General features: G+C 46.0%; 1 protein-coding gene across 1 annotated transcript in view; it reads left to right on the top strand.

Moving 5' to 3' along the window:
- TLL2 (tolloid like 2) overlaps window positions 1–26,209 on the top strand; it is a 121,498-nt gene that overhangs the window by 66,961 nt on the left and 28,328 nt on the right. The window contains exons 4-10 of the mRNA XM_019458966.2: window positions 165–320; window positions 3,083–3,200; window positions 7,501–7,679; window positions 8,685–8,790; window positions 16,059–16,183; window positions 18,658–18,773; window positions 24,108–24,210. Of these exons, the coding sequence (XP_019314511.2) occupies window positions 165–320; window positions 3,083–3,200; window positions 7,501–7,679; window positions 8,685–8,790; window positions 16,059–16,183; window positions 18,658–18,773; window positions 24,108–24,210 (903 nt within the window). The remainder of the gene's footprint in view (window positions 1–164; window positions 321–3,082; window positions 3,201–7,500; window positions 7,680–8,684; window positions 8,791–16,058; window positions 16,184–18,657; window positions 18,774–24,107; window positions 24,211–26,209) is intronic.

The following is a 26,209-nucleotide window of genomic DNA, read 5'->3' as shown; positions in this document are numbered from 1 at the left end:
TTACTAACACCCAGGGGTTCAAAACCCTCAACAGACCAAATACCCCCTGTAGAACACAGGTTCTTCACACACCCCTTTTTATGGATTCATGAATAATACAGTCTTAATCATAATGTACAGAAGGAATTCAAGGCAAAGTAAATGGCAGCATGCCTCTCTTGCAGATGGCCAGGAAAATGCTATGCTTCTACAGAGCCCCGGGACCTCAAATGCCAGAGCTGAGACCTTTTCTCCACGTGTCCGAAGAGCCACAACCTCGAGGGCAGAGAGGATATGGCCTGGAGGGGTCATCCCCTACGTCATCGGAGGGAACTTCACTGGTCAGTGGTCCCAGATGAGGCCTCCTTTGAGGCTGGGTGCTCTGTCTCCCTAGGTTGACGGTGTTCTCCCAGGAAGAGTCCAGGTGGAATGGAGCAAACGCTGGGACCACAGCAGTCCTACCTGCTAATGCTCCATTGTGCACTAAGCCTGGGGAAGCTGCACTCTCTGGTAGGGCTGTGTCTTCAAAGGTGGTCACCTGGTCCCCAAGGCTCCGTGCAGGGCGTGACATAGGGCCCTGGTCTTGAAATATAAGCAGAGGTTGCACAATGGGTATGTGAGCAAAGCCCTCCAGACAGAAGGAAGCTGTGAGCGGCTGCACGGGAAGGCTTACCTGTGTTCTGCCTGGATGAGAAATCTGGACCCCCCACCCCTGCAGCACTCCACACGGTAACCAGAGTGGCCAACCCTGGCTGGGCTGCGGCACCTGCCAACAGTACACCCTGGGGCAAGTTACTTAACCCCTCCATGCCTCAGTCCCCTCTTATGCAAATGGGGATGATAATATTTTCTAATCCATAGGGTTGTTTTGAGAATTAAATGAGTTAATTTAGATAAAGCACTTAGAATAGTGCCTGGCACATAGTAATATTTGCTATTGGTATCATTATCTTTAAAATATGTATGTCAGCCAGTGGCTTCCCATCACTACAAATGAAGCTGAAACTCTTGACCATGGCCTCCAAGGCCCTCCTCCAGGCAGCCCTTGCCCCCTGTCCCACCCGGGGTCCTACCCTGTTCCTCCTCTCTTCTCCCCAGTCCCTGTGTGCTGGCCTCACAGGCACCTTTCCTTTCTGGAGCATGCCCATTTCATGGCTGCCCTAGCACACCTGCACTTGCCCTGTTTGCCTAGAACATTCTTTCCCCAGACCTTCTCATGGTTTCTTCTTATCACCGGCACCTCAGATCAGATGGCACGTCCCCCCAAAAGCCTTCTTTGCCTCCCTGATACCCCCAATACTCCCCCGAGCCACTCACTCTCAGCACCCCACTTTCTAGTCTTTGTAGTACTTCCCATTACCTGAAATGCTTTGACTTTTATTTTGTTTGCCTGTTTTTTGTCTCTGCCCAATCGTTGTGGGAGCAGGGATCTTTTTTTTTTTTTTTTTTTTGTCTTGCTTTCATTCCTGTATCTGCAACACCTAGAACAGAACAGTAGTAGACATTCAACAGTTATGCCCATAGCAGGCCTGTGGCCAGTATTAGTCAAATGCCTGAGTGGAAAGCCACACGGAGCTGCCTCTTCCAGGCTCTCGATTCTGCCAGCACCTACAAGTCGGCCTCCTCTCTGCGGTTCTGTGGCTTCTGGGGGAGGCTGTTGATGAGGCAGCTGTCCCAGAGCCACTGAAAACCACTGATGGGTAAAGGCACGGTGAAGACGTGGATGACAGGGACCTGGGAGCTGGCGGAGAGCACCGAGTGCCTCCGGGCCACCCCTCCTCTCTCCTGGCAGCGTCACTCATGAGACAGTAACCCAGGATGCTTGCCGGATACTTAAGTAGGTGCTGGTGACAAAAAGGCCAAGACTTTACCGCCAGGAGCTCCCAGTCCTACTGGGAGAAAAGGAGCATGCCTAATGGATTTGAATGTTGGAATTTTGACCAGCTACTCACCTTTGGTCTCTGGTGCTTACCTGTGTTCTTTCAGAGCTGGTGTGCTTTTCTGACCAAAGATGTATATAACCTTCATCAAAATCAGCTAATTTTATAGAGAGAATTTTCTTTATGTGGTGGTTTTTGTTATTCTGTAATTAGTGGGATTGCTATTTTGGTGAGTGCTTGAGCTATATAAACAATTTGAACTAAAAGTGTCAAGATGTAAAAAAAAAAAAAAAAATGGACAGCTAGGTGACTCTTTATTCTATATGTGTGCTTTGAGGGACAACAATTTGACCCCCACCCCCATGTCTTCCAGGCTATGACGGGAGCCTCCCCAGTGCTTTGTTTGTTTGCTTTTGGCAACAAGGTCACTCTAGAACTCAGAACCCACCCCTAATCATCATTTGTACTCCCCAAACCACTATTTTTTTCTAGATCCTTCTCATTGTTTCTAGCAAAATCAAAATAGTCTTCTTTATCTCAGGCTGACAGATTTTTTTAAAAGAATACTTACCGACGGCAAGTAACTATCAGCCACAGTTTACAGCTACTTTGTTGTTGCTCCCAGACAATTTACTTATTGTTCTACTTTTCAACGCATTTCCGTTCAAGGAACTATGAGGACATGTTCAGAGAAAGTATGAAATCCATCTGTTTTCAAAGGCTTTGTAGAAAATGAGGCGCAAGGATCCACCAGAAGACACTGCACGCCCATGCAAAAGTAGCATGAATGTGCGTGAAAATAAACTTTTTAGAGCATATGGACATACACTCCTATAGATATAAAATAAAAAGAGGCTGCAGAATGCAGTACTGGTGAGCTCCTTCAAAAGCCTAAAATTTCCAAATTGAATAACCCGAGTAAGATTTTTCTAAAGCTTAGTTAAGTACTTTCCCTTCACAGGACAAGTTGGGGAGCTTGGGATATTCTGACCATCTATTTTTACTCTCTTTTCCAATCCACAAGCCCTTACTGAGTTCTGGTGATTCAGGAAAGTTATATCTTTAGCAAGAGCAATCCTTATTCCTAGTGCATTTCTATCCTGTGTCACCCCAACAAGTTTTTTTGATCATTGGAACGAGTGTTGTAAGTCAGCACGCCTTACAGCATCGAAGGAAGGCATGGACCTATCAGTGAAGTGATGAGCTTTGCCCTGTCATTTCAGGAAGCCAGAGGGCCATTTTTAAGCAGGCTATGAGACACTGGGAGAAGCACACCTGTGTGACCTTCATAGAAAGGACTGATGAAGAGAGCTTTATTGTGTTCAGTTACAGAACGTGTGGGTAAGTAAGTGAAAGCAAGGCCGTCTCAGAGGAATCAGAGGCAGACAGATGGCTTGTGAGTCTTGAGTTTTCTCTGTACAACCAAATCGTTCCAAGGAGCTGTAATAAGTAGCAATCTAGGGTTTGTCAGAAACTCCCCTTGCCATCAATGAACTCACAATCCGGTGACAAAGTAGGTGGGTCAAGAAGAAGACTCTAGGAAGACAAGGGGTCTGGATCTCCTGTCAGGGGAGCAATCGAAGGAATTGGGGGTGTTTTGTATGGAGCAGTGGTTCTGAACCAATTTGAGGTCAGCAATCCTACTGAGAACCTGATGAAGCTATGGGCTTCCTCATGACAGATATACATTTATGCAAAACTCTGTGGGTAATTTTATGGGCTCCGTGGGCTTACAGACTTCCTCCAGAAAACACAACACACAATAAGATGCCTGGATTTTGATTAAACTTATCTGTTATGCCAATAAATGTAAGTGTGATATACTCTCTCACTGGAAGAAAAAGTTCCCCGTTCTGGTTCAAATACTTAAACCCAACTACATGGCGTATGCATGAAATGACTACTAGAAAAATGACCCAGAAAGGTTTACATGTAAAAGGAAAGAAGGCATACAGGCAAATGCTAACAAAAAGAACATTGGGATCATAATTTTAGTTATAGACAAGGCCTTTTTTGTTTCATTCCTGTTTTGTTTTGTTTTTAAAGTCAGAAAGTGTTTTAAAAAAAAGGTGAGGCACTTTATAATGAGAAAGAGTACAAGCTACAGTGAGAATATAACTGTCATAAATCTTTATGCACCAAATAGCATAGCATTAAGAGTCATAAAGCAAGCCCCAGGGAATTCAAGGGGAAATTGACAGAAACACCAGCAGCAGGCGACTTTATTTCATTTCTGTCAACTCAAGTAGATCAATGTCAAGTTGACCAAAAAATAAGTAGAGATCTGTTGAGGACTGGAAAAATGTAATTAAGAGTTGATCCTATGGGTCTATCAGATTCGGCAATCTGATAACACATCTTTTCTTTGTAAGTGCATGTTGAACATTTATAGACATTGTCCATCTATTAAGCATTAAGAACACCTCAATGAATTCTCAAAGGCAGAAACAGCGTTAAAATAGGCTCTGATTACAGAGCAATGAAACTAGACATAATAACAAAAAGTAGAATGAACACGCCTGCATTACCTAGTAAATGAAAAGCTCTATTTTTTGTTTACAACTCTTAGATCATAAAGAATTCAAGATTGATGTTATAAGATGTCGAGATAATAAAAGCCCTGCAATTCTAAATTAAAGAGCTATGGCTAAACCTGTGTGTGTGTGTGCGCGCGTGTGTGTGTGTATCCCAAGAGCCCACATTGAATTAAACTGATAATTCTAGAAGCATTTCTGTTAGAATCAGGAACAAGGCAAAGGTGTTCATGATCACCACAATTATTCTACATATTTTGGGAAATACTAGCTAATATAGTTAAATAAGAGAGGGAAATACATATGACAGGTATCGGCAGGAACAAGGCAATGTTTGCATTGTTTGAAGTTAATATGACCGTGTCTAAAAACCCAGAAAAGCAATTGAGAAACTACTAGAAACAAAAGGAGACCCTATTAAGGTGACTCATTACAAAAGTAGTAAACAAAAAATTACTTTTCCTTATAATGAAACAATCTGATACACTTCTGTAATAGGAAAAATATCACTTTAATAGAGACATAATAAATAATATCTCTAAGAATAAACCTAATAAAAATGCAAGAATGCTCCAGACCTGTAAGAAGAAAATGCTAAAACTCTAAGGACACTTAAAAAAAAAAAGTAAAAATGGAAATGCATACCACTTCCTGGTATGGGAATATTCAACATTGTAAAGATGCAGAACTCCCTAAAATAACCTATAAAAGCATGCCATTTGGATTCAGACATCTACATTTATGTATATGTGGGCATATGTGTATATATATTTCGACAACTTAAATGACACTAGAGTTTATCTGGAGGAACAACCATGTAGAAATAACCAACAGAGAAGGAGAGAGACAGAGACAGAGAGAGGGAGAGAGAGACTGAGGCAGAGAGAGGGATATATATATATATATAGAGAGAGAGAGAGAGAGAGAGAGAGAATAAGAAGAAAGAGAAAAATAGAGGGATATATAGAGAGAGGCATAGAGAGAGAGAGAAAGGACACAGGGACAGGGGGATGGAGGTACAGAGGGGATTATGGGGAGTGGTCTGATGGTCTGTTCAAACATCTAGGATTTAAAACGCAAATGAAGTTAGTAATAATTAAAACCATTTGGAACGGAACAAAAGAGTTTAAAGTGCATATGCCTATACATGAATTTAGGTAGCATCTTAAATGAGTGAGAGCTGGATTAGTCATTTGGGATATTTTAATACTGAGATAGACAGCTTGTTGTGAAAAAAATAAAGCTGGATTCCTACCTCACTTCTTACATCAAAATGATTCTAGCCGGATCAAATATAGTAAACATTTTTAAAAGGAAAAATAAAGAAATGAAAAGAGATTTAAAAATTATTTTGAAAATTTTATTATTTTATTATGAGAGAAGCAAGAGTGGATTTTATTTATGATCCTGGCAGGTAGATGGCCTTTCCCAGCAGGATGTAGGAAAGTGAAGACATTCCATACATTGAAATTTAAAAATTATATGTGGTGTAGACAAAACCAAGACAATACATAAACAAAAAAGCAAACTGAGAAACAAAGTGAGAAAAATATTTGCAATACATTTGACAATCAAAAGACTTGTTTCCTTAATTCACAAAGGGTCCTTATATATCATTCGTAAAAAGATGGACAGCCCAAAAGAAGATGGGGAAAAGAGGTGATCACATAGCTCACAAGAAAAAAAATACAAATGTCATAGAAAACATGGAAAACTATCCAATCTCGATACACTGAAATACCATTTTTCACCTATCCAACTGACAAAAAGAATCTGGTAAAGCCAGTGTTGGCCAGGTTGTGTGGAAATAGGGCTTTTAAATATATCATTAGTGGGCATATAAGTAGACCCAACATTTGGGGATTGCAGTTTGATAGTATCTATCAAATCTCAAATGTATGAACCCGTTTATCTCTCAATCCCAATGCTACAAACAGGAGTCCAACCATTTATTTGTTTTGCTTGTTGTTATTTGTTTGTTTTGTCTTCCTCTCCCATAAGGCTTTGTTTAACTAATAAAAATTGGAATCAGCCCAAATGTACATTAATAGGAGTCAGATTAAAGAAAATTTAGTACTTTGTTGCTTTGAAAAGAATGAAGGAAGTCTGTATGCATTGTTATAAAAAGATCTCTACATTAAGGAGGAAAAAAGGTAAAAATTAAGGATGATGTACATAGTGCATTTTATAATAAAAAGTATACGTATCTAATTTTTCTGAAGGATATCCAAGAAACTGTTAACAATGGTTATCTTTGGATGAAGAGATTAGAGATGGGGGTGAGAGACTTAATACTTGACTCTTTTGAACACATACTTTTAAAAAATGTTTATTTACTTTTTAGAGAGACAGAGCACACAAGCAGGGTAGGGGCAGAGAGAAAGGGAGAGACAGAATCCCAAGCAGGCTCCTCACTGTCAGCCTAGAGACCAACGTGGGGCTCGAACCCACGAACCATGAGATCGTGACCTTTGCCTAAATCAATAGTCAGACACTTAACTGACTGAGCCACCCGGGCGCCCCAGAACACATATTTCTTTTAATGTTTGATAGAGGTTAGCTGGGTGATAGAGGTGGTGGGGTTGTGGGCCATGTTTATTTCTTTTCTTATACCTTTCTATATTAGGAATAACATATAATAATATGTTAGGAATAAACGTTACTTGAAAAAGCAATTTTGCCCAGAAGGGGAGTCATTTCTAAGGCTTCTCTGATAAGGGTACCATGCTTTACAGAAACTCAGCTGACTCCTTTCCTCGTCATCAGAGATGATGCAGGAGAGACTTGGGGGTGCAGGGTTGGGGAGGGTATGGGCTTTATTCCAAGAAGAGAAACCTTATCTTCTTTGGGTTCTCAAGTGGATCCGTGACCACCAAAAAGGAGAACAATTTTTGGAGGGAATTTCTGTATTGGGAGGTAACTTGGAAAATGAACGTGCTTTCAGCTCTGAATATCTATTTCTTTTAGATTAGCGTGTGTGTGCGCGTGCGTGCATGTGTGCGCACACACACACGTGCACGCACACACACAATCACACGCATGGGGGAGGGCATTAGACTCTTCCTATTCTCTGAGCGGCTGACCTGGGTATTTCTGCCACTGTCCAGCTGTTGTTCCTATGTTGGGCGTCGAGGAGGAGGCCCGCAGGCCATATCCATTGGGAAAAACTGTGACAAGTTTGGCATTGTGGCACATGAGTTGGGCCATGTGGTTGGGTTCTGGCATGAACACACTCGGCCCGACAGAGACCAGCATGTCACCATCATCAGAGAGAACATCCAGCCAGGTAAGGAGCCAGTATCGAGTCTGGAAGCCACTGGCCAGGAAGGTGGCATCCCCTGGGTCAGGCAGGGTTAAAGGAGAGGGGTTTCAGGGACCCGACGAATGCTCATTTGTTAAGTAAGGAGGCAGCAGCCCTACTGTGCAGACATTTGTTGCTAGCACTGCCACTGTAATTTGTGGCCCTTCCTGGGAGGTCATCTGCCATAGCTTGTGGGTTACGGCAGAAACCAAATGACTTTTTATGTTGTAAAAGGACAATGAAATCCAACTCCATTTCCTAAAAGGAACAGAATGGACCAGAGTAACTGTTGCAGGATCAAGGCTGAGAAGCCAAAAAAAAAAAAAAAAAAAAAAGAGTTTTCCTGGTTGCTTTTATAAGAGTCACTTTTGCTGACTTCAGCAACACATCCTTTTGAAACTGAAATACAATTAGGACACAAATACATGTAAAAGTAGTATTTTGGCCTGGAAATGTTCTTCCCCAAGGCAGGTAGTGTCTAGACTAAAAACAAAACAAAACAAAACAAAAAAACAAACAAACAAAACACCCCACTTCTTATATTAAATAATTTTATATAGAAGTCTATGTTGAACACGAAAGTAGCTGGTTGAATAATATGTTTGCCTTAAAATGCTTTCAAGGGTCTGAATCGTGAACTATTTGGGATTGAACTTAACTCTTTGATTTTTCTTTTGTTCTTTAGTAGCAAGATCAGAGATTTTTTTTTCTAAGTTTTTGAACAATCAGATTAATATCGAACCTGCCTACAAACTTAGTATAAGAGTTTCCAGGGGCACTTGGGGAGGGGTTGGGTGGTGGGTTGGAAGAACAGGGCTGTTTGAAGTTTCAAATTTCCAGTCTGTTAAAAACAATGAGAACGACCACAACCCTGTTATTTGGGCTAACAGAGCTCTCAGAAGTTGCTATGGGCCCTCCTTCTCCCCCCTCTGCCTCCTTTCAGGTACCTGCCTTGGTTTTCAAAGACCTTAACAGAGTGTTGTGTCACAGGTCAGGAGTATAATTTCTTAAAAATGGAAGCTGGGGAAGTGAGCTCTCTGGGAGAAACGTACGACTTTGACAGCATCATGCACTACGCCCGGAACACCTTCTCAAGGTCGGAATCTATGCTTATGCCTCATCTGTGTTTTACTGTGCCTGCCGCAGGCTCGGGTCGGATTCCTGGAGGTCTGCAGAGAGTGGGTCTCTGCATGCTCTTAGCACAGTTGGCCTGTCTGTCCTTGAAATACAGTGGCCTCTGGGCTGCAGTGAAATATAATCTAATCAGGTTCCCGCTAATAAGATTGAATCCCATTGTGAAGCTGGTGTTCCATCATGCCCTAATGTCACAAGCAGCAAACTGGAAAGGGGAAATTATCTAGAGGTTGGCCGGGATAATAACTTAGGGGCTCTGTGTAAAATTTCCAGTGGGTGGGGGAGTCTTCCAAAGCACGTCCTTGATGTAAGCCTAGTGGTGCTAACCAGTTCCCTTAAAGAGGTGTGGTTTATTGAAAGCTAGACCATATGAGAGCTGGGGGAGTTGTAAATCGTGGATTCATTTTAGAGGTGAAGAAAATGAGGCTCCAGCCAGCTCGAGGGCACACAGGTAGCTGGGGTCAGAGTGAGAACAAAGGTCCAGGTTTCCCGCCTGCTGGTCACACTTGATGGGAGCTGGTGTACCCAAGTATGGCTGGGGCCAGTGATTTACAGTCGGCATCGGTAGGATCTGTTTTGATGAGTTATTGCTGTGCTGGACTGGGTGTGAAGTATTTCCAATATTTCCCTTGCTTCTAGACCATATGCGTGTTTTGTATATAGAAGTGTCCCCCAACGAATCCCAGTTTTGTGGGTGTTTCCACTCTTGAGTTAGAGGAGATACAAGGCATATGTTCTCTCACTTGCCACTTTTTTCTCAGTTTCGTCTTAAAACCAGCTTGTTTGCTTTCTATTTATCTATTTAATTACTCAAAAACAAAAGGTTCGAGATTGGGTTTCCAGCACGTACACAGGACAAGAAACAAGTAAATGAGGAAACTTGAGGATGGGGGAGGGGAAAATAAGGGTAGATAGCTGCATGGAAGCTTGGAATCAATTGCCTGTTCAGAATATATGCCAGAAAGTCATGCACACTTTGGTCAGACTGGCAGCAAATCCTGCCCTGTGCTTCTTAGCAGTTATTGCAAGGAAGGAAACAATCCATTTCATGAGTCGCCATGTCCATAAAGATCAAAAGAAACCATTCCTTCAGGAGACACACAGCTCTTGGGAGTGTACCCAGGGCTCATTGGCTCTTGGGTAACCCTGCTGAAAGCATGCTGTTGATGAAGTCATGGAACTGTGGGAGAGAGTATCCAAACCTCAGCATCCCATGTTCCCAGTTGTAGTGGGAAGGCGGTGCTGTCCCTCTGGCCACACAGCTGATTTAGTTATGGTCACCATCCTGCACCCAGGGGGAATCTCTCCAGAGCTCTAATAGGTAGAGTTTTGTCAACGTCAGCATCTTTGAACAACTGGCATGGGAGTGACTGACCCTGTTTTTATTACTCTTCTCCCGGCTCCTTGTCAGAGGATATGAGGTGCACCATGAAATGAAGAGACCACTGGACTGAGAGTCAAAGACTAGGTTCCAGGCCTTGTGTTCTCATGCACCGTGCTATTGAGGGAGGTATAGACAGTAGTTAGGGATAGCTTTGTGCTGGGTCAAATCTCCACGTCCTTGGGCATCGGTTTCCTCATAGGAGGGTTGGACTAAATGTTCTTTGAGCCCCTTCCAGCTCAAACATTCCCTGTTGTAATTTCTTAATCAGTGCAGGTGGGCAAGGCACTGACAGATGTTTGCATTCATTGCCATGTGGACATTTGAGGCTTCCTCTTCCATGTTGGGAAAGGAGACTTCGAAGGACCTACTCTGGGGGTTTGTTGGGGGAGTCGAAGAGACAATGGGTGGGCAGGATGACAGCCCACCATGAAAGGTCAGAGCAGGGATGCTTGGGTGTGGGGGCTGGGCTGTCTTGAGGGTTTGGGAAATGGTGTAGGAAAATCTGGGCCACAGTACATCAGCCCCAGAGATGGCAGGCTGCTGAGTAGAGACAAAGTATTGATTTTGTAGAGAATCACTGTTAAGTTGGCCCAAGTGAGAAGGTTGTACTTTGGGTCTTGTTTCCATAGCTGTCATGACTCTTCATATTGCCTTATAAGTTGTCTATTAATTATTCTTATAAATTAATCTAATCCTGTGTACCTGTTACATCCCCCTCTGGCTCACTAGACTGAGATCTTTGAGGGCATCCTCTTCTCTCGTCTCCAGCACCTACCACGGAGCCTAGCACAGAGTAGATATTCAATAAATATTTCTTAAGTGAAAAAATTAATGGGTGGATCAAAGGAGACAGGGAGATCTGCAATGCTGGACTCGGTGAGGGAAGAAATTTCCATTATCGTCATTGCATTTCTGTCCACATATCCACAAATGTGGTGGTCACTTCATAAGGAGAATCTACAGGCGTCTCCTGTTCAGGGGGGGTTGGGGATGAATTACTTCCAATGGGCTATAGGAACTGCACTGTCTTATTGGTGCCTGCCATGTGCCAGTTATTAAAGGCCAAGGCAAGAATGCAGTGTCTTCTGGGACCAGCATTTCTTTTCTTGTTTTTCTTTTAAGAAAAATCTTTTTTTTTTCATGTGATCTCTAGCTCATAATGCCATCCCTGTCACCCCTCAAAGAGATAACCATCAACAACACTGTTGTCATTGTGGAGCAGTTTATCAGCATTGACCAGTAGAAGCCCATGGACCAAACCCATGAAATGATAGTTCCCCACCAAGAGTACCCAGAAGCCCTCAGAGGGAGATTGGCGAGGGGCAGCACATGGGTGTGATAGGCGGCTAGGTAGAAGCACAGCAGCTCCCATGAAGGCTTGGAAGGGAGGCAGACTTCTCCTTCTGCTACCATGATGTCATCTATTGCCTCAGAAGAGTCTACCCCCAAATGTCATGGCTTATAACAGCAACTTATTTTTTGTGACATTGTGGGTCACTCTGGCTCATTCTTCTCTGGTTTTGCCTGGGATCATTTCCACAGCAGTAGTCATTTGACAAAGTGACTGGGCTGAGAAGTCCAGGATGGCCAGTGCCATGTCTGGCCATTGTGCTGCCTGTGCACTGGGGCCCCCCCGGTTTTCCTCCCTGTGGCCTTTCAACTTCTGGCAGGCTGGACAGGGCTCCTCACTGCACTGGAACTCAGAGCTCCTAAAAGACCAGCTGGGAGGCCACAAGACTCTTAAGACCCAGGTTCTAGAACTTGCAGGACATCATTTCTGTCACATTTCAGTGGTCGGAGCAAGGTACAAGGTGAAGGCTATGGACATTAGGAGGTGCCTCCCATTATTTTAACAATCTACCACAGCTATCTTCTCACCCCTGCCTCAGGGTTCACAATGATGTTGGCAAAGCTATTTTGTAGCAAGTGGATACCTTTATCGTCTTTTCTGCCAACTTTCTGCATGGATTTTTAGGAAACTACTTTGTTCAGTGGGACATTTAACAGTGGCATCCTTAGTAATGGTCTTTCCTGGCCCACTTTTTGTCAAGTTTCCCAGTCCTTAAATCCACATCATTACTCCTGGCCACATATCCTCTGGAGCCAGCCTGTGCATCGTCTTTGAGTTTGAAAAAGAGCAGAAAATGGCTTATAGAACATTTGCTCATCTGGAGGCAACTACTCTTCCAGCTGATGGGAAACCCAATCTTTGTGTATCTTTACAATTGATCTGACTCCTTCCCACTTTATTTTCTGGTTTATTGCAGTCCCTCCCTCTCCCCCTTGGTTGGACCTCGGCTGCAGAGAGTGATGTGTTTGGAGGTTTCGTTGGGCAAGGGTCCAGGAGCTGGGGAGAGAGATCTGTGGTACAGGGGCATCTTTGGAGAGCTCAGAGCTGACAGCTTTATTCCCTAAAGCATCTGCCAAACCTTTTCTTAGTTTAGCAGAGTGTCAGGGCTAAGAGTTGTCCTACATAAAAGAGGGATGTCACTGCAGCGGTTCATGCGGGGGAGGCCTCTTGTAGTAAATATTTTCCAGAGCCTTCCGTCTTGCTGGCAGCTCAGGGACATGTCAAGGAGGGCGTCCCAGCCCCAAAGAGCTATCTGAGTGTGGGCTGATGTTGTTCCTGCTGTTTCAGTTTTTGAAGTCTCTCACATTCCTATCTCTATCATTTATCTAGCACACATTAAAGCCTATTGTTCCTTGGGCAGTGAGAACACTGGCTGGAAGGAGGAGGATGCCGGGAGATGGGCTTCTGGCCTGCTTGGGTTCCAGGGCTGGCTCTCCATTACTAGCTCTGTACTCTGGGAGAATCACTTAAGCTCTGCAGGCTTTTTCTCACCGGTGGGGAGGAGACCCTAATAATTGCACTGGCCTAGGGTGTTACAAGGACTAAATGAGATGGTGCATGTAAAGTGCTCAGGCCTGGTCCTGGCACATAAGAAGGTCCTGTGAACGCTCAGTGAGAGCACACGTTCTCCACACTGGTAAAGTCACCTATATGCTGTGGTCTTCAGCAAGGTTGGTTGGCCTGGGTTGCTAAGGGATGGTGGTGAGCTTTGCATTTTGTGCAGGAAAATTTCTTTCCTTCAGGGGAATCAAGAAAAAAATTACAAATGGACCCATTTTATTATAGGGCAGAAGTGCCCCCTTTTAGATCTAGTAGGTGATTGGATTTAGAATTTTATGTAGAGTCATTACTTGTAGTTTAAAACTTGGCAAAGTCAGTGAGGGAAAACGAGGATTCCCCTAAAGTTTCTCTAGAAGGCTCTGGACCCAGAGATAAGGCAATGGGAAATCGAGAAAGACAGGCCAGGTGGTTAAAGGTTGGGGATGTGGATACTTAAAAGGAAATCGGCAGATGATCTAGGCTCTTGCTTGCTTATGTTGGAAAGAAAGTGGGTTTGAAGTCTGATTTAGAAAACATATATGTAAAACCAGAAAGATAATAACACATGCCACCAGCAAGATATAAGAATAATATATATTTTCCAAAGTAGTGCAGAATTGAGGGGAAAGGAAATGTTTTAGAGAGAAAGTGAGAGGGAGGAGAAGGGACAGTGCAGCTAATAACTAGGTAACATGCATTGTCGCATTTCCCTTGGGTGTAAATTACTTTGCAAAATTTTTTGAAGACACTGCCCTACCTTGGTTACATAATTTAATTCAAAAAGTATTTCTTGACCTGTTGTGCTCCAGTCCCTAAGGGCATAAAGATGAAAGTCTCAGTCTCTCTGCTTGAGGAACTTACTATTTAGCAGAGATGACAAATATCTTCACCCTTCAAAAAAGACAATACAGTATGATAAGAAGAGACTAGACAAATAAGGCCAAGAGGTAGCCCAGAGGAGGGAATGAATAACTCAGCATAAGGAGGGATAAAAAGGGTTCTAGAAGACTTTTAAGAGGGAAAGCCATCTGATGGGGTTTTGGTGAATGAACAGGAGTTTGCTAGTGGACAAGAAGATGGGCAGTGGGCAGCCTCCGCAGAGGACAGCCTGCGTAAGGGTATGTTTGGGGCTATCAGAGATTCGGTGTTGCTTAAGCTACCAAGAGGGGTGGAGGTATCAGGAGAAGTGGCTGAAGAGGAAGGTAGAGGCCAGTGAGCCAAGGGCCTGGGGATCCAGGTGGTGATCAGACATCAGTGGAGGCTTCTAAGTGGAGAGGACACAAGGCTGCCCTTGCATTTCCGGACAATCACGTTGCACTGTTGTGGGTGCAACATAGAGCTGACTGAGTCTACAGGGAGGGAGACCAGGTAAGAAGCTATGGAAGAATGCAGAAAGGGGATGCTGTTTGCCTGAGCTAAGGCAGTGTTCTGGAATGAGGAGGAAGGCATAGATTCAAGGCACGATAGAAGGTGCCATGGTGCCTTCAGATTCACTCTTGGGAGACAAGAGTCATGGAACGAACATGGATATGAGACCCACATGACAGTGTAGTGGAGGGGTCGCCAGGCATCTGGGGCTTAGCAGATGGTTCTGGGGTCAGAATCAGAGAATTCTCTGTGAGTCTATTGGCATCAGCTAAAGCCCAGAGTTGCAGGTGGAGCAGGAGAAGGGAGAGAGGAAGAGGGCAGATTCCCAAGGGAAAGCATGGAGTGGGGAGCAGACTTGGATGCTAACTTGCCGCACAGAGACAGTGGTGCCCTGGACACCAGGGGAAGAAAGTCTGAGGAAGGAAGGAGCAGAAAAGTGGCAGTGCTGTAAAAGAGGGCAGGTGGGGGTTGACAGGTGTCCATCCGAGTTGTCAGTTAGTTGGTGACCACTGACCGTTGCTGGTGCAGTCTGATTGCAATTGCATTGAAAAGTGAATGGTATGTGGGCAGCTAGACAGAGAATGGGATCCATTGTTTCCAGAAACCTGGTTAAAAGGGAGGGAAGAAACTGGTAACTGGAGAAGGAGCTGATTTGAAGGGAGACCCTACCTTCCAGGAGGGGTCCCTCACTGGGGGTCTGGAAGCAGAGAAGGAGGCTCAGGAAGGGGTCAACCACACCCACATCATGGAGATGTAAATAGGGCCAGTACTCAGCTGGGCATCCTGACTTGGTCATTTTAGACTTCATTCACGTGGGAGTAGAATAGGATGCTTAGAGCTGGAAAGGGCTGCTGTGACTGTCTAGGCCACTCTCTTACTCTTAGAGGAGTCAACTGAAGCTCAGAGAGGGGAAGGGGCTTGTCTAAGCTCACCCAGGTGGCGGAGCCAGGCCTTACATAGAAACTTCTAGACTAGGACTCTCTCAACTCTGTTCTCTACATTCATCTCACTTTCCATCTGATTATCCCCTTTGCCAGAAAGGCCCCCAAACTCTGATTCCCATTATTCACCAGCCCGTCAAGCAGCACTTACTGACCAGCCCCTGAGAGCCTCACTCTGTGCTGGTCCCCAGGCTCCCTGTGAGGCCCCTCCAAGACTTATCCATGCTCAGTAATGCCTGTTGCACAACTCCGGGGGGCACCACTCACACCTCGGTCTCTCTGAATGGTGCTCCCTGAAGTGGTAGGATGTGGCGGCCCCAGGGCCTGGACCTGTCAGGGGTTTTGTGGAAATGCACAGTGCATGTCGGTAAGGAAGCCCCTAAGCCAGTGGACTAGGGCAGACTGGCAAGCTTGGCAGAGTCATTTTCCCATTGGAAAGTGAGTAAGCCGCTCATGAAACGGAATACCCACATGCCAGGACGAGTGAAGCAACGTCTTCAGTCATACTGGCCTACAGAGAGGCCATCCAGAGGCTGGGGATGTCAACGGGCTTATGGGCAAGGAAATGAAGACTGTAAGTTCCAGCCCGGCCAGCCAGCCAGCTTTGACTTTTCTTTCTCCTTTCTCTTTCTCTTTTCTTCCTGTAGAGGAGTTTTCTTAGACACCATCCTCCCCCGTCGAGACGACAATGGCGTCAGGCCAACCATTGGTCAGCGCGTGCGGCTCAGTCAGGGAGACATAGCGCAAGCCAGGAAGCTGTACAAATGCCCAGGTAACTGAATCCCGGGGAGTCCCGGGGCCTCTGTTGCACCCACGGAGCATGACTCAGCCATCCTTTGCCAACATTCCCCCTTGCTGGGAAAAACAGCTTGGAGAATATGGAGAGGCTGCTATAATTTCTGGTATCTACTATATGGAGGTTTTAGACAGTGTAGGAGGCCCACGTGCAGAGGTGACTGTCAGTAGTGACATGAATAATAGGTCTTGGAGCTCACAGTTTAATGTGTCAGAATCCTCAGAATTCTCTGGCAAAGGCCTGATATTCTGAAGAGGAAGAAGGATAGTGGAACAACAGTGAATGGGGGCCCGATGCAGTGCGTACCCTGTAACTACAAAATCTCCTCTCCTTCCTGTGGGAATAGGGGATGTGGGTTTGGCAAAACAAAAACCAAGGGTTTTGCAGGAAGACAGTGAATGAAGGAGGGTGGGAGTCAGCTTCCCAAATACTCAGTGCTGTAAATGAGGTTACGTCTATGGTCTTGGGGGCTTCCTAGGGTTCTGGTCATCGGCTAGAAATCTGCCAGCAAAGACTGGACAGTACACCAGGGTCTGAGGAGACGTCTGTTTCTCTGCTCATCCGCAAGGCCCCTCCTCTTGAATCTGCCCTCTTTGCCTTCCATACCCTTGGTTCAGCATCACCACCACCTCCCCCAGCCTGCGGCCCTGGAAGTGAGCTCACACTGACCCTTTAAGTTGTTGAGCTTCAGTGCAAAGCATTAGTTAGAGCAGCCAGGTTTTTACCACTGAGCGGAGAGAATTCAATTCAGCACTTTGGGGAGGAAGAAGGAAATTCATTGCTAACAGGTCCAGTAACATTTTCCAAATGCCCCAGACCAGACACACGGTCTGATCATGGGACAGAATGTTCAAAATAGGCGCCATATTAGAAAACCTAGGCTATCCCATTGCCCTGCTAAGTGGGATCACAGGGCACGCAAAGGGCCGGGTGGGGTTTGGTCCATCACAAAACTCTAAGAAATATGTCCATCCAGCTATTAGTCATCTGGGGGTGTGTTAGGGCTGAAATGCAGGTCACACGTATCATATAACCTTGCTGAATTGAAAGAGAAACCTTATAGCATTCCCTGGGAAATGCCATAGTATTTATTTAGTTATAATGTATATGGCTCTTACTTCCCAAAAGGATCCGAGGCAGCTGGTAAATACCATGGAGCCATATAGTAATGCATCTATTCTTGCAGAATGTTGATGATTATTCTAAAATAATTTCCATGGAACCCTTGGGGGTGTTGACTGCCGGGCATAATCCTCATGATGCCTGGCAGTTGTTCAGTAACATGATATCGAAGCCCCAATATCCAGGATTTCCTGAGACTGATGACGGGCCTCTCTTCAGTATTCCTTCCTGTGGCTCCAAAACTGCAGCTTCCAGTAATTTCAAGTAGTAACTGAAAGGGGGGGTAGTTGTCAAGTGGAGGGTGAATTGCATGTAGGAAGAGATGCATATGTTTCCACACTTTGGGGTAACCCCATAGGAGGAGGGGTTTGGGTTTGGAATCAGGAGGGGGCAGGAGGTAAGGAACCCGCGGGTCCTGAGCTTACTCCTACAGATACTTCCTTTTTAAGGACAAATTGGATGAAATATTTTTCACATACGTAAGAACTAGGTTCTAGACTTAGGACCAGACAACCCTCCAACATTCAAAGGTGGGATGGTCTACTGTAGAGTAGCCCAGCTTCCCATACCTCTGGTCATTTTTCTGTTTTCTTGACTATTTATTTGGTTGCTCGTTCAGAAATAGGTAGCAAAAAAAGAAGAGGCCAGATTCAAACTAATACCTGAAATGTGTTTCAAAGTGTTTTCTTTTTCTTGTCACTTCACCTATTTGTAGTTAAAAAAAAAAATATTTTTAATGTTTATTATTTATTTTTGAGAGAGAAAGAGAGAGAGAGAGAGCAGGAGCCGGGGGGGGGGGGGGCGCACGGGGGAGCAGAGAAAAAGGGAGACACAGAATCCAAAGCAAGCTCCAGGCTCTGAGCTGTCAGCACAGAGCCTGACGCGGGGCTCGAATTCACAGACCATGAGATCATGACCTGAGCCAAAGTCGGAGGCTTAACTGACTGAGCCACCCAGGCACCCCTGTCAGTCATAATATAATGGCTGCTATGTGTGGACCACTCACTATGTGCCATTTCATTAACCCTCCAGGCAGGTCTTGTCCATTTTACAGGTAAGAAAACTAAGGCCCAGCAAGGCTGGGAAACTTGCCCACCATATCCTGGGAACCTCAGAAGAAACGCCTGGGTATTACGTTCTTGTCCCGGACCCTATTTTCACTTTTATTAGCCAGAAAACATCATCAATCTGCCCGACCGGTTTCTCGCCAATGCGTTCCGAGGGCTTTGGCTGGTCAAGCGGTGTGTTTTCTCAGTGGCCTGGTGCAGGGAGCTGCTTAGGTGGGGAGTGTGTGGGCCAGAATCACAGTTGTTGTTTTGCTTGCACAGCGTGTGGGGAGACCCTGCAGGACACAACAGGAAACTTTTCCGCACCTGGTTTCCCAAATGGCTATCCTTCTTATTCCCACTGTGTCTGGAGGATATCGGTCACTCCAGGGGAAAAGGTAGGTGTGAAACCACCTCAGGAAATGACGTAGCTTTCTTTGGGTTGTGTGAGGTGTGGGGGATTGTACTATTATTAACCGTAGTAATAGCAGCTGCTGTGAGCACCCAGGTGCTGTGCTAGCTTGCTTAACATTCTTTAGTTCTTTATTTCTTAATTCTTTATTATTTTTTTCTTTCAACCAGGATCACCCATACAAATGGAGGCCTCTAAGCCAAATGTCCACATGAGTTGTAAATCAAGCGCACAGTCTGTAAATCAAAGTAGACTGTGTCCTTCTCCCCTGGTAAATACACCATCAGAATGCCTCGGAAGGCGAGGGTCCAGTGTAGGGTTCCTCGACACCTCAGAATGCTGTTCTGGAAGGTAGCAATATGGGGCAAGCTAGCCCTCAACCCACAGCTGGCCCCTCCTTCTCTTCTCAGCCCCCGGTTTCATCTCAGGAGCAGCCGTGGCGAAACTCCAGCCCACGCTCCTGAACATTCTGCACTCCTACCTTGCAAACAGCTATTCTTTGGCTGCCCCTCCAGCAGAAGTGGACTGGTTAGGTGTGCTGTCTGCCCTCGGGAGGGTGGATTCAGGGCAGAGATCTCTGCATGTTCTGGAAGGGCGCTCGGGGCTATTTGGACGGGGGACTCCAGGATCCAGGGCACCTGGAGTTAGGTCTAGGAGCTATGCACGCTCTGAGTGAGCACAAGCATTTGGGTCGGAAGATTCCATGATACCCTCTATATTCCCCCTAGAGCTGGGTCAGGACAGAGGCCTCTTTCGTCCTGGTCCAAGGGTGGTATGTTCTCAACCCTACCACACATGCATCTCCTGATATCCATTATATGGATAGGGAATTTGAGGCTCAGACATTTTTCTTGTTTAGAGAGAGAGAGAGCACAGTGAGTGGGGGAGGCACAGAGGGAGAAAGAAAGGGAGAGAGAGAATCTTAAGAAAGCTCCATGCTCAGCACGGAGCTTGATCTCATGACCATGAGATCATGACCTGAGCCAAAATCAAGGGTCGGACATTCAACTGACTGAGCCGCTCAGCTGACCAAGGCTCAGACATTTTTAAAAATTGACCAAATTCACAGTAAAATATAGAACTGGGAACTGGGGCTTCTGCATTCCTGAAACGTGTGTGTGTGTGTGTGTGTGTGTGTGTGTGTGTGTGTGTGTTTACTACGCCTCCCTACAAATCTAAGGGTTTTTCAGATTGTCTCAGACTAAGTGCAGCTGTCTTTGAGATGCCCCCTCTATCCCGTGTTCCTAACTCCCTCTAGTCATACCTGCCATAACTTATTCCACAATATCGTGACTGCTGGTTTATTGGGCTGTCTGCCTTCTAAGACCCTAAACTCATTGAGAACAGAGACTGTTCACCCCTAGGTCTCCAGCCACCCAACAGAGCCCCTGGCACATAGACACACAAAAAGTATTTGTTGAATGGGCATGTGAGTGGGTGGGTGGCCAAGTGAGAAATCTGCAACTGTGTTGTGGGGTGATGGATTGTTAGGTGCTTGTAGCCAATCCTCAGGTATGCCTAATTCATAACTTTAAAAAGCATCCCTTTAAATGTTTTCTATGGGCTGCGTTCTATTCTCAGCATATTATGTGGATTATCTTTTAATCCTCACAACTTCGTGTGATAGGTGCTATTCCCACATTAGTTTTTCAGGTAAGGAAAGGGACTTGCCTAAGGCTACTCAGTTTGTGGCAAAGTTGGAATTTGAATCCAGGTGAGAAGCTGGATGCTTAGCCATCATCCTATACTATTCCACAAAGGGGTCAGGCTAATAGGCATTTGAACATGCATTCACACACACATGCTCACGTGTGTATATTTTCACGTACAATACCCACATGTACAACTCTTCCTCTGGGCTCTAAGAATTTAGGACAGTGTGGTTGTCATCTTGAGCCTGAGAGACTGCAGATTTGTCTTCCTCAGGTGCATGTTCTGTTCCTGTGCCTGATGGAGGCATTAATGAGAAGGAGGGGAAGGAAGGAAGGAAGGAGGAGGAGGAGGAGGAGGAGGAGGAGGAGGAAGTGATCCAGAAAGCCCCAAATTGTTGAATTTCCCTAAATAGCAGAGGCTATGTGATATGTTTGAACTATATAAGACTCATCAAGTCTTAATTATTACTGCTAACTGGGGGGCAGAGAGAATATACCTCATTGAAATTCCTGTACCAATTATTTCCATTTCTGCTTCTCCCAGCCTTCCCCAGAGCTGCTAGTAATTAGCAAACTTGATTGGTTCAAGTATCACCTCTTGTTTATCACCTCTTCCCCTATGGTCTTTATGGTTCCCTAACATATTTAAAGTAATTAACCTGAATAATTACCCCATTCATTTTGATCCTGAATGTGTTACCAAGGAAGTTGTAATAACATTTTCTTTCTGAAGAATTTAAAAAGCTAAGTAATTATATTACAACCGGCTAGTAAATATTGCTGAGTCCTCTGCCTGAACGTGAACTCTGTGAGACATACAAAAGAAATCTAATTTACAGTCCCTGTCTTCAAGAGACTTAGAGTTTAGTTAAGGTCCCTCCTTACCTCTAGGGAGTCTGATTTAATTGAAGAAGGGGCAGTATTTTTTAAACTTCTGAGGTGGTACTAATTCATGAGCAGGGTTAAGAACCACTGGTCTAGTTTGAAAGAAGAGTGACATCACACACACACACACACACACACACACACACACACACACTGTACAATACAGGAGGTGGGCTGGCCTGTTATTTTCTGGTACTGCCTCTTCATTTCATAGGAGATCAGAGGGTTTTGTGGAAGAAGGTGCTACTTGTCCTGAGACCCGAACATTGGGAGGGATTGGCCCAAAGGAAGCTCGGGGAGAAACTCGCAAGGCTAATTAAGACAGGAAGCCTGTGAAGAGCACTTAGTGTGTCTGGTTTGTGGTGCACTAAGTATACACTCAGTAAGGCCTGATTCTTTAAAAGTGCCTTTATTGAGTGCCTATTATGTGTCAGACCTCATTATACACTCAGTATACAGTTTCTCATGCAGCCCCCTCGGTAACCAATGGTGTGCACGTTGTTTCGCAGATAAGGAAACTAAAGATCTAAATGGGCAAGTATTTTCCCAAGATCCCAGAGCTAGTGAGTGATAGAGCTGAGGTATCCAGATCTTCCTGATTCTAAAAACACCTGCCCTGCAGTCACTATGAAAGGGAGAGGGGGGAGTCCCAAGGAGGGAAAGGCCATGTCCATTTTGGCAGTCAGAGAGGGACTCCGGGAGGAGGCAGAAAGCCCTGAGCTGGGCCTGGGGAAGGTTCCATTAGCATGGATATGCCAACGCACATTGGGAAATGAGGTCCCATAGGATGGACTCTGGGGTCTCTGGAAGGTAAGCAGAGAGGTTAATTTATGAGATGAGGGCATGGGGAGCTACTGAAGTTTTCTGAGAGTAGGAGAGGTTTAATAAATATGAGATGCTAGTGCAGGATGGATCTAGAAGCCCTACTGTGAAGAATGGCTCAGGGCACGGCAGGGAGGAGTTCAGGAATCCTCTCCGCAGGTACAACACAGGCAGCGGTGTTGAAGGGGCAGTGAGACTGGCTTGCAGCAGGGGACACAGACAAGTTAAGGGAAGAACGTCTGTGGGCATAGGGGGTAAACAATAGGGCGAAGTGGAGATAAGCGCGAAGGGTTGCACCTGGCTGACCGGTGCCACTTAGGGACAGGGAAGCTGGAAGGGAAATGCCATTTTGAGGTGCTCTCACAGTCCCTGGGGAGCAGGGAGGACAGGAGCCAGCTGAGGCCAGAGAGCGGGGAGAGGGCAGGTGTGGTGAAACCCAGAGAGAGGAGGTTCAAAGCAGAGGGGCCACGGAGAACAGAGCCCATAAATAACAGTCCTTTCAATTTGGCTGGGAGGGCACCGGAACCTTTGACCTGCAGCCCTCCAGCCTAGGGGGTTTGCTTAGAGACAGAGGGACCTGGGGCTGTCTAAATGTGAAAGAAAGTGGCCGGTGGATGGGGGAGAGAGATGAACTGGCTAAGGATGAGGGCCCCGAATGGGCTAAGGCACAGGGTCAGTGCTGCAGCAGCCAGGGTGGGGCCCCAGTGAGCGAAAAGAGCTGAGAAATGATGGAGCAGGGACACTCTGAGCACAGCAGACATGGTGCGGACACCCTACATGGCGGGGCTTGATGGGGGTGAAGGGGGGGCACGCCTGAGCTCTGCTCTGGGCCATCTGTCAGGGATGCCCCAAGCTGGAAGGGTGGCAGGTTTGTGGGAACAGCACCTGTGTGCTGAGTCCACAGGGCCACTCAACTCCCTCCACTCTTTGTGGACGGGGGCATCCACTGAATGGGCTCACCATGTCCATGAAGAGCTGAAACCTCTTTCCTAGTCCATCTGAAGCCCCAGCTCCCTGGCCTTCACTCCTCCTCACCCCCCTGCCTCTTCATTCCAGACACACAAACCACAACCTGCTCTGATGTACAGTACCGTTCCCCAGACGTCTCCTTGCCTTCATTCATGTCAGTCCCTCTCACCAAAACGCCCTCTTGTCCTGTCTCTGTCCGCTGGGCCCCTATTCCCCTTAGGTTAAATGCCACCTCTTCTGAGACGCCTTTTCCAGTATCACCAGGCAGCATTTATGTCTCCCTCCTTGGGGCTACAGAATTCCCTTTTCTGTCCATCCGTCTCTTTTCAACATTTTTTTCAAGAGTGCTCTAATTGGCCTGACGCATCTGTGCTCTCTGAGCTCCCTAAAGGCAAGAACCCTGTCTTGCTGATCTTTCTATCTCAATCAGCCAACACAGACAGGCACATAGTAGGTGTTCAGCTAACAACGGTGAGATGAATGAATGAACGAACGAACGAACGAACAGACTAACTATAAGAAGGCTATTTGAGAGTGAGGTCATGGCCGAGGGGACACTGCTCACAGTGGTGCTCAGATGTACTCAGGCTAACCCCAGGCCCTTTGGAATGATTGATGATGTTATAAGATCTTTCCGTATCTCAACTTCACTGACCCCTTACCTCCTTCTAAATCCCCAGTCTCAAGGCATCCTGGCCCATCTTTTTAATGCATCCTGTTTTCTATAAACCACCTAGTGACTTCAAAAGCTCAAGCTATTCCCCAGACAGAACCAGAGGACCCATCTCCTCTGTTTACTCCCCATCCTGCTTACGGTTTATTATTTAATGTCACAAGGTTTCCTGTGAGTGTGTCCTCGTGAGGACATTCCTTCTGTGGTCTCAGAGCGCTGTATGCTAACGGGTAATGTGAGAACACTGGCATGCAAGATGTATCTTCAAAACTCCTCGGGCTCCACGGCCACAACTCACTTTTCCGGTAACTCTTTACAGATCGTCCTAACCTTCACCTCCATGGATTTGTTTAAAAGCCGCCTGTGCTGGTATGACTATGTGGAGGTCCGGGATGGTTACTGGAGAAAAGCCCCCCTGTTGGGTGAGTTGACTTTAGAAAGCCCTGGGAGAGGGGTGATCGGCTTGTTCTGTGGGACGCTGTTAATGTGCGGAGGGGCCCGTCCTGACAGCAGTCACAGGAAGCTCTCAAGAGCCCGTGTCGTTGTAAAACTCTGAACACTCCACCTGGCAGCACGCGTTAAAAGCTTCTAGGACTGAGACCGCCCTTCAACCCGGCAGTTCTACTTCTTGGAATTTATCCTAAAGAACCAATGAAGGAAGTGTGCAAAGTTCTAGCGATGGGGATGTTCACTGGAGCGGGAAAAATGGAAAACAATTTAAATGTTCACCAGTAGGGGTTAGCTGAGGCACTGGCGACACATCTTTCCAGTGGAAAACTATCCAGCCACTAAAAATAAAGTTGGAGGTGACTACTTATTGATACAGAAAGGTGTTCGCTGTGCATTGTTTCACAAAAAGGTGTTCCCAACTGGAAAATGCCGTTGGATTCCACTTTCATAAAAATACCTTCATATGTATATTTTGCAGGCTTTGCAAACTCAGATGCCCTTGGAAATAAGGCACACCTGAGTAAGATGGGGTCGGCATACTAAAATAAGGAGTGGTGGGGAGTGTGGCGGAGTGGACAGTGAATATCTTGACCCAGATTATTCAAAACAAAATTATTTAAAACATGTGTAGGTTGGATTCAACGGGAGGAAGCCATTTTGTGATCTACAGTATAAATATCAAGTGGAATTATAGGCGTAAATAAATAACAGTGGTTATTTCAGGATGATGGAGTATATTTTTAAAAATTTATTCTGTGTTCCTGGTTTAGCTATATTTTCTAATTTTTCTACAGTAAGCATGTATCCTTTCTGGGAGATGCACGGTGCATGAACTCATACGTGAAAAGGCAGCTTAGACCTTTCAGTGGGAGGCTGTGGGCAGGTGGCATCAGATGAAAGGTCAGTTCATTGAGGACTGGTTACAGAAGAGCAATGTCCCGTGGGTGACCCAGAAAGACCAGTGTATAGAGAGCCTATGGCATCAGTGTCCTGGGAATGGACAGAGGGACTCATCTCACTCAGAAATGACAGCCATGGTGGAGCCAGAGAGAGAAGCAGATTTGCAAGGAGCCGGATGGAAGGGTTTTGGCTGATAGTGGGGCTGTTCTCATTTTTAGAGCAGTCCCAGGTGAGCTTCTGGGTTGCCAAGGCTAAGCCCTCAGTGAGATCTTTGTCCCTGGCATATCCTCATGTGGGCAGAACAGCCACACTGGTTATGCTGTGAATGGCTGGCCTGGGCGTGAGCTGCTGTTGGGACAGCAGACCAGAGATGGAAACAGGAGGGAAGGGGGAGAGCTAAGTTGGGGAGTTAAACGGCCAGACCGAGCCTGACTTCACATCAGATTCCGGGTAGGTCGGAAGAGATGGGAGCAGAAGGTCTGAGGGGCCTGGCAGACACCAGGCTCTGTATGGCCACAAGGTCTCAGCCAGGCCAGCTTTCATTGGGAATAGCACACACGCCCCTTCTATCCAGAGGACCACGAGTGGAAATTTCCAGAGCTACAGATGGATAGGAAGTTGTGTCTACTCGTGCTGAAGAAAGCAGGCTCTGAGTAGGGGTACCAGGTTACCCCCATTAGGAGGAATCAGTCGGGGAGCGTACAGCCTAGGTAGGCAAGCCAACCATGGACACGAGCGTGTATATTGTAGGACACATGGGTTTTGTCACCCGATGGCAGGGTGGAGGCTGCCTGTCCTGCACTCCTGCTTCCTCTCTATTGTGAGCAGATTCGGGGTATGCCAGCAGCCAGAAGGAGGCGTGGCTTTACAGGTAGCTCTGATTGGGTGTGTGTGTGGGGGAGAGAGAGAGAGAGAGAGAGAGAGAGAGAGAGCAGGGCATTCTGGGTAGCAGAGGTTCCCAAACCTGGCTGAACATCAGCATCTGCTGGGCAGATTTCTGTGAATACAGATCCCTGGGAAACTACCGAGTCAGAATCCCCATGTGTTGGGTCAGGAAATGCTCCTGCTTCC

The sequence above is a fragment of the Panthera pardus genome, unplaced genomic scaffold, assembly GCF_024362965.1.
Source record: "Panthera pardus isolate Hobbes unplaced genomic scaffold, ASM2436296v1 HiC_scaffold_22, whole genome shotgun sequence".
In the NCBI taxonomy this organism is placed as follows: domain Eukaryota; kingdom Metazoa; phylum Chordata; class Mammalia; order Carnivora; family Felidae; genus Panthera; species Panthera pardus.
The sequence above is the reverse complement of the archived record's forward strand: the minus strand, read 5'-3'. Positions and strand labels throughout refer to the sequence as shown.